The 8,919-nt window shown below is 46.4% G+C and overlaps 2 protein-coding genes across 2 annotated transcripts; both read left to right on the forward strand.

Moving 5' to 3' along the window:
* Positions 1 to 3,255: 3,255 nt before the first annotated feature.
* LHYA1_G006310 (uncharacterized protein) lies at positions 3,256 to 3,735 on the forward strand (the record flags this gene model as incomplete). The annotated part of the gene is made up of 3 exons (XM_031151250.1): positions 3,256 to 3,280; positions 3,346 to 3,509; positions 3,601 to 3,735. 3 exons carry the CDS (start codon positions 3,256 to 3,258, stop codon positions 3,733 to 3,735), a joined length of 324 nt encoding a protein of 107 aa, XP_031003368.1.
* Positions 3,736 to 4,434: 699 nt separating this feature from the next.
* On the forward strand, positions 4,435 to 8,303 carry raf1 (Rik1-associated factor; the record flags this gene model as incomplete). The annotated part of the gene is made up of 6 exons (XM_031151251.1): positions 4,435 to 4,451; positions 4,500 to 5,136; positions 5,191 to 5,331; positions 5,405 to 7,185; positions 7,275 to 7,387; positions 7,438 to 8,303. 6 exons carry the CDS (start codon positions 4,435 to 4,437, stop codon positions 8,301 to 8,303), a joined length of 3,555 nt encoding a protein of 1,184 aa, XP_031003369.1.
* Between the last annotated feature and the right edge of the window lie 616 nt (positions 8,304 to 8,919).

The raw sequence follows: 8,919 nt of genomic DNA on the forward strand, positions 1-8,919 counted from the left end.
ATTTGCGTGGAGTTGGTTTCAAGATGGACGGGAGCATAGCCCTGGCGTATAAAATGATACCATGTTGATATATACATATTCTGCATTCGTGACGACATGATTTTAGCGAGCGGATATTCCTTCTGAGGAGAACGATTATATATGATAAAAGACTTATTGCATCCAAGCGTTAGGTAAGAGAGGAGAAGCAGGACTCGTAACATCAAACGTGGCTGACGAGGAGTACTCAGTCGTTCTAAGGATTGCTTGCCATCTAGTTAAATTCTCACAACACCACACCAATATCTCATATCCACATCTTCAAAATTGCGAAATCTTATATAGCCCTTGTTATCACAAAGCCACTTGTAGCTTCGCGGATGAGGTCTAAAAATCCGGGCTTTGGTGTCGCGGGTATCATTGAGGTCTCGGAGGACAATCCTAGATTGACATTTTGTATACTTCTATACCTCATCAGTTTCAATGGCACTCCAGGCGTGTATGGAGGATATGTTATAGGACATGAAGGAGCTGCTCTTTTATTCAATGATCAGTCTTGTCAGCGAGTAGAATTTCTTCTATTTAGGGTGCGTAATAATCCTAAGAGACATGGACAAATATATCGGTGCGAGATGCATAGTCATTCGGGAAATTCTGTCTCTGCCTTTTAATAGGGCCATGTCTCTTGTGAGGGCCTCTTTATCTTCTTCATTCCGTGTTTGTTAACTCTTCATCAAAGAGGCGTCTGCACTAAGCATTCATCGAATCCGTATCATCCTTGGGCCGCTACTGAAGCCTGCTCGGCAGGGCTGAAATACCCCTCGACATTACTTTCGGCTTTTTGTGAAGGACTTGGCTGTTGTTCTAGATCTGGAATTCTCCTGGCTTGCCTACACCATTCATGGCTGAGCCATCCTGTGACTGCTTAGGACTTGACATTGCTGGGTCGTGCTGGAGAATTGATTTGTTCCAGATGGTGACGCGGCATGAAACGGTGGAAGGAGTTAGGGAGAGGTTTTCCGGGTACGTGTCAGCTCCCTGGCACGCATCAGTCCAGGAATCTTGATATGTATCGTAGTTACTCACTCCTGATGAGAGGGCCTGAATCTGCCTCTTCCGCGCCAATCCAAGCAAATCGCTGGATTGAGTGCAACGACCCCCCAACGTAAAGACTCTTCATCCTCCCCTCGATATCCCTACAGAACTTTAAACACCTTACAGGGTTGTTGACGACGAAATCTGGCGGCATTTGTATATGAGGAATGACTATGTAGGGCCAGAGAGTTAGGCACACTCTTTTTAAAGCACCTCCTATTACACAAAACGCTTACCTGTATGCCCACCATGTAGTGAGAATAGTCGAATAGGTGGGTTGACAGAATCCCATTCCTGCGCGGCCGCAACAGTTCCTGTTTCCAAGTCGATATCAAAACCCGTATTGATGGTAGAGTCATTTTTGAAGTCAGGGTACTGCAAGATTGACCGAGTACTTGTTTGATTTTTGATAGAGATATCACGTCTTCGGGGTTTTGGTATGGAGCTATTCTTCTTCGGTCCCGGGGCGCTTGAAGAGACCGTGCTTGTAAGCTTTCGGAACCGCAAGTCGTATTGGCAGAGATGAGAGTTGAGACCGGCCACTATAATTCTATGGTTATCAAGCTGACGGATGTGAGTTATACAGCTTGGATGAGTAATAACATCCTCAGAGCTGGTATTGGGGACACGGAGATCAGCAATATTAAGAATTCCCTTTCGACCGCCAGAGAGTAGAATATTGTGATTATCTGCCAAAAACTCCAAGGCAAAAACATCGCTAGGGTTTTCCCCTCGAGGATAGAAGTCTGACTTGAACCAGCTTAGGCTGAAGTCTGATTTTCTAAGTCCGAGTATTCCATAACTAGACCCGAATGCGAACAGGTAAGGAGAATCTGGGGGCGCAGGCGTTGATGAAAAGATGTTTGGCTCTGGACCTCTTTCTACTCCGGGTCCAAAGATGGTGCTGGAACTCTGTGAAAAATCCTCGTCTGATAAAGGCTGTCAGTGGGTTGGCAATGGCATGGAGGGAGGAAACTCTGAATCGCCGTTTAGATGGGAGGTTCTTAAATGGAGCCGCATTGCAGCTCCTTTCCAGAATAATATATATTTCACTTACCAGGTTCCGCATCAAGCGGCCTTAAGTTATTCGTTATCGCAATCCCAGAATTGGTGGAGCCGGAAAGCCATGTCATTGCAACACTTCTGCAGGGCTCATTCATATTGAGAGAGGTGGTACGTCCACTATTCCCGAAATGTTGTAAAAACCGGGCTGCTTGTGAAGAATAAATTCCCTGTGGGGTGAGAGGACCGTGGCAGATTTCGATGCTCCTGTGATTATCAGACCGATTGCTTTTGTCTACATTCAAGCGAAAGGCGGATAATCCGTCTCCATGGGCTATAATGTCGGTCATTAGTATAACGTCCCATAGAACGAGAATGAAAGAAATGTACCTAATCTAATATCCACCAAGGAGGGACCTAGATCTGTCCGGTGAAACAACGTAAACAGAGCATTGCTATTTTGGGCTCGAAAGGCGGGTAGCCGGCCTTGAGGAACAAGGCCATCGGCCAGTAGCTGGGTGGCATCAATACCGTCATGTTTTCCCAGCTCCCGTGAGAGAATCCGACCAGCGAGCGATGCTTCCAGGATTTTGGACCGGCAAATTCGACCCCTTTCCCTTCTGGCCTGCTTTTCTCTTTTCTCCTTATCATCATCAACTGTCTTCCTCCTCTTGACGTCCTGGGATGAGTATGCCGAGCCGGCGGGGCTCTTGGTTTCTATTTTAAAATATTTCCTCTTCTCTCTGTCTGCATTAACATGGCAGTATTAGCAGGCTGAACAAGCACATGACCATTTCTACACAATTTACCATAGTAATAACCAGGAATATCACGTATTTGACCATCCATAATGATACTGTTGGATACTCAAAGTCCAGGTCAAGGACTGACGAGAAGGGAAGTGGCAAATAAAGCTCCAAAATAGTCTATTTGCCATCATTATTGTAGAGGGAAGACGGGATGGTACGGTGGTGGTGACTTGATCTTGATGTTTGATGGCAGGTGCGATTAGCTCGCGACAGTTTTTTACTTGGCCGACACCCCATTCAAAGCCCCGCCCCCACCGCCAGTCGGTCCTTTGTAAAGCTCTAGCTTTCAGCCCAAAGTGAAGGCAATTCTCGTTCGAGTCTGCTTCATTCAAAGTTACAATTCCCTTGCTACCACTCTAAACAACCCAAAATGGTCTACACACTTTCAGTCCACCGTAAGTCGAGGTCGAGCTTCGTTCCCACAAGCACAGTCAGACAGGCATTGCTAACAACCTTCAAGTCTATGCCAACGACAAGCCGGACTCCATCGTTCGACTCAAGGCAAAGCTTGTCGAAGCTGCACGAGTCTATCGAAATGATAAAGAGACCATCGATTGGTTGGTCATGCAAGATGTCCACGATCCCAGAGCCTTCACAATCGTAGAGCGGTTTGAAAATGAGAGTGTATGGTTTCCGCCTCCTTACAGTGCCCCGCTTAACCTCTTAAAAACCACACTTCCATATTTCCTTAGCTGACTTTGGCTTGCATATTCAGAGTCAGAAATACCACCTTGAAAACCCATACTGGAAGACTTTTGATCCTTATGTCATACCTCTTCTCGATCGCCCTATGGATTTACGCAGACACGAAGAATTAGACACCAGCAAGGATGTTGAAGTGCCAGTTTAGGAGGGAAGGAATGGAATGAGCTTGCCTTGTACCTCTATGAATTGTAACCGCCCAATATGCTGTATAACCATGGAGGGTTGCTCAGAGAGTACATCATGTCTATCATGGAGTTTGGGAGGTGACTTTCAAAGTTGTTAGACTACAGAGGTCATTCGGAGGCCATTGCAATAAGAGATCATTCGCCTTGGTTCAAAGTAATTGGGTGTGAAAACAGCCAGAAGAAAATCCAGCTGGTTGATATCAAATATTGGTTGGTCAGAAGAATCTTCAGAAAGTGGTACTATCCATTATTGTTCGGTTTGATACAGCAGATTACAGCTCTGCATCTGCTGCACCTTCTGTCGAGTCAAAGCACCTACCTCATAAACGTGACTCGGTGTCTAGATGCCGAAGACTGAGAGATTGTTGATAATTGGACGCTTTTCGACGAGAAGTGCTTTCGCAACACTCAGCCTCGTGTTCCGTGAAAAGGCGAGGCTGAATATTTGAACGCGGGTGGTCTGTGCTCGCCGCGCTTCGATTGTTCTGTTTCCGTACTGCACCTCACTCATCATACTTCGGAGCACCCCATGACAAACATGCTGAAAAATGTCACGAAAACACATTGCATGCATATTGTAGCTTCACACCTCAACCTACAATGCCAATAACCATTAGCTCTGGTTGCGCTGGCTTTCTTTCTTCCCTCCTGTTCCTGTCATGGCGGCGACACGCGCGTAAGTGAATGCGCGACTTCGCGCTACTATAATACTGACAAGCCATAGATACCTTCCGGACCCAGATCTTATTGACCTCACCTTGAGCGACGACGATGCCAGCGACCAGGCACCACAGAGGGGTTCAAAAATATCAGCTTCGCAGGCCCAAATGCTCGACGCTCTCCCTGTTTCGCACGATGGATTGCCTGGGCCCCATGGTCCTGGCTCCGCAAATGGGTTGCGCACCACAATAGCTTACAGGATAGGAGATGGACTATACCAAGACAATGATTTTCAGCATTTAGCAACGGGGCCGTCTTCCGCCGACAGCGCCAATGCGAGAGCGCTCCTGCGCTTTCCTGTAGCAACAAGAAGTTCAGCCGGGGCACATACCAGAGGGGTTAATTCGTCAAGCAGGCGCAAACTTTCCACGGGAAACGCCAGTCGGAGTGGCGCAGTAACCGTAGAGAACCCCGCGAAGAGGCGCAAGACTCATGGAGGAGTATCATCTGGGCAGAGCAACAGATCTACCCAAAATGCTGGTTCTCGAGACGGTGTACACACTACAAGCCAAGCTGCTCAAAACAACGAGTTTCAGATCAACCTGGTGCTCAAGAGACAAGTCTTTCCCCATATCAAAATTGCCGTCTCGCAATGCCAACAGAGGCTTTCAGAAGAAGAAAGAGCGGAGGTTGGCGAAAAGGTAAGAATGCATTGTTTTATAAGTACTTAGCTCATATATGCTAACTTCCTTTAGACAGCAGGATTCCTCGTGAAAGACCCTCGCTTCATAAAAAACTTCGTAGCCAATGGTTTAAAGCTAAGTATGGCATACGAAAATGATCTTGCAGCTCGAGCAAAAATTATGGTGGATCAATATGCGAAAGAGATGTCGATGGTTAGTACAATGCCTTCGCTGCCGCGCAATCTCCTGACTCAACAATTAATGTACGCAGCAAAACGCAATCCAGACGTCTAGAAGCAATTCTACTGGTTCGGAAGCTGGTGGCGACATATTTGAAAAGCCTCCTATACTACCAAAGCAAACTTCAATGAATAGCACGAACTCGCGAAAGTATTCGTCTTCTCCCGCAACTTCCTTTAGCCATGACGGTTTAGATCTAGGGGATTCCATGAATAATGAGACGTTACGAACTTCCAGCTCTAGTCGCCAAAAGACTCGACACGACACACTCCAACCAGCAGCCAGAAGGCGCTCGAATAGAAAACCAGTGGTCTTAATTAGGTCAACAACGCCTGCTCAGATCAAAGATAGCATTGAATGTACCAAACGCCTCAGAACTAAAAGCCGAGAAAGTGCTGAAATTACACCTGCTTCACGTCCCTACATCCATCTTGCGGATCGCTACAATCGGCCTCCAGATATGCCCCATGTCGATTTCTCTATTGAAGAAACTCAGTTTCTGTGTACGATAATCGAGTCTGTCACCGGACGAAGACCGGACCTGACACCTAGGCCTGCAGATAAAGTAATATCATTAATGGCAGGTCAGAAGGGTGCAATAACTCGGATACAAGAGGCTTTACAGCAAAAGCTAACAGCACCCGGGCCCGGATTAGGCCGGCAGCTACTGCGTTCTCGTGAGAAAGCTGCAGTAACAGCGTTTTTGAAAGATGCTGCTGAAGGATTAATTACGACTGGCCAGTGGGTTGAGCCCAAAGCCCAACAACCTATTCGCCAGCTTCGGTCCTCAATTCTATCGCAGCTAAGTTCCCGCGAATTCCTAGGATTAGCCCCTCCAAATTTCAATGCTGGTCAGGGATCATTTAAGGAGCAAGCAATGAGTTATCTCGAAGACAATCTCACTCGTATAAGTGAATGGACGGATTGTTGTGGGGACATCGCTGCAATTAGTTGGACTGGTCAAGATACGTTCGTATGTGGAGCCGTTGCTCATTCTGACTGGCACAATATGCAATACAATAAGCCAGGGAACCTTGGGGTCGGATCGTTATCTTTTGATACCCTTAAGGCGATCCCAGAGCATCGGATTGTCCGGCCTCTAATAGGGCCTGCAGAGAATGCAGAGAACGCATTAGAGTCCATGCGGCGGACCCAGGACCCGTGGCTATACACATCTGTGGTTTCTTCCTCTCATAATGAGGTAAACGGCCTTACGTTTACGGCGAGCTTCGACAAGACAGTAAAAGTGTGGTCTGTTACAGACCATGGTTCAACTTTAGATCCGCGTGGAACCTGGGAGCACGATAATAACGTCAATTTTGTTGTTACTTCGGAACACCACGACCGTGTTGCGACAGCTGCGGATGTTTGCAACAACGCAATTCGTGTTTATAATGTTGACGAAATGGATGTATCTAATTCGCCCTACGATACTTATAGTGGCGAGAGAGCTCGAGAGCAAGCTCAAGAGCTTCGGAAAAGAGGTAATTGGGCATATTTCCCGGCTACGATGCAATGGGGAAAAGCCCCTATTGTAGCTAACTACTTGCTTGTAGGATACTCGCCGCGGAGTATAAACGGGCATGATGTTGATATCCCTGAGGAGAAGAAAAATACTGGCGAGTTATGTATTTGGGATGTCTCTGATATGTCGAGGGTTGCGATATCTTCTGCACATTCGCAGAACGTATTCGAGGTGCTTTGGCACCCCACGCAGCCCTTTTTCATAGCTGCGACGTCTCCCACGGGTCATTTTGAATCAGACATTCGCACCCAAGTCAGACTTTTTGCTCGAAAGGGGCTTGGTGCTTTTTTCCTACTCAAAACGTTAGACTGCCCGCCCTCGATATAAATGAGTTGACTATGATGTAAGTTCTATGATGCCTTTTCTGTGAGGATCAACTAATACTTTCAAGGCCAAATAGCGACATTGATTCGTGGGTTACTGCTAGCTGTACAGATGGCAACACATATGTGTGGGACACCGCACACCATACAGAACGGCCAATCCATGTTCTCAATCACGGCGGTAAGTTAAGCTTCACATTCTAGAGGATCAATACTAATCGCATCTGAAAGATTCGCTCGACAACCCGTTGCCAGACCTGCCTCGCGAAATCGGTGACGAAGGAGTAAAGTTTGCTTCTTGGGGTCGGTCTTCCCAACGCTTCTACACTGGATCATCGGATGGCAGAGTCAAAGCCTGGAACATCCACGAAGCTCCAGGGAACGCGTTAGTACGGCATGTACTTGAAGTCTCGGGAGGGATTAGTGTCGGGGCATTTTCGCGAGACTTTTCTAAACTATTAGTTGGAGATGCAACAGGCAAAGTGCATCTGTTAGCCTACGATGATAGCGACCTTGACGAAGGGGAGGAAGAATCGTCCAAAACAGACGAAAAGCCTACTTTCATCCCTGCTGGATCCGGCGCACTTCGAAAAGCATTTGCAAAGCGCCCGAAAGTTATAATACCTCATCCAGAACCACCTCCTCCTTTTCAATCTGTAGGCGAAAGCTATGTAATGGAAAGTCTTGAGAGATCTGCACAAGAAATAGCCCTGGAATTTTTGGTAGAGGGGCGGTTAAGGCTTCATCCAGATCCTGCTATTGGCGCCGTCCAAGGCCCCAACTATGCTGAGACAGAATTATATCGACTGGAAGCTCATGAAGAAGGCGATGCATCGAAGCCACTCCTGCCCGAATTTCAGACGAAACAACAATATGAGAAAGTTAGAGAGACGAGCAAGATCGGCTTTTCAGAGCTACCCACAGTCCAATGCTCCGACCCGGCTTTGCACGCAAGGAACGAGAGTTTAGATTTGACTTTAGAGAACGAAGGCGTAGACTTTAACTGGAAATATGGATTTGAAATGGAACCAACACCGCATTTTGCCATTTTTGATAATAAGAGACAGTCAAAGATAGTAATTACGCTGGACGATTAACAAAATGGATAATTTAAGCCGGTCTTACTTCCAAGCATAAAGATGTGCGAGTATATGTAAACAGGTGCTAGTAATTTGAATAGGATGAATAAATAAATTATCTCCTCTGCTCCCCACCCCCCCTCCTTCCTAAACCAATTTAGGCATTTTAAACACTACAGCTAAAAGTGACATCTAGCCGCACATCTAGGTCTGCCAACCTCTAATCAAGGCAGAAAACACACCTTAAAATTACTAGCATAGAGAGTTCTAGAATGCGATAAATGCCTATAAAGGGGCCTACATAAGACTTATATATAAGAACTTTAAAGAACCCTTCCCTCTTAGCCATATGCTAATACTAATAAAGAAGCTAAGAAACCCAAACTTAAGACTGATAAAGAGAGTGTAAGGGGCGAGCCCTAGAGGTAAAGCACGGGCTGTGCCTGTGCTTACTAAGCCTGGACCGGGGGGCGCTTACTTTTCTTCGGATCCAGACGAAGATTCTTCTCTCTCCTTTATTAAACTTATTAAATACCATATTAAGCCTCTATGTATACGTGACTCACCCGTGATATTATATAAAGCTGACGGGTAACCGTGAATCCATAATTAATTAAACTTAATATTACAGGTG

Source organism: Lachnellula hyalina (genome assembly GCF_007821495.1).
Source record: "Lachnellula hyalina strain CBS 185.66 chromosome Unknown contig00125, whole genome shotgun sequence".
Taxonomy (NCBI): Eukaryota; Fungi; Ascomycota; class Leotiomycetes; order Helotiales; family Lachnaceae; genus Lachnellula; species Lachnellula hyalina.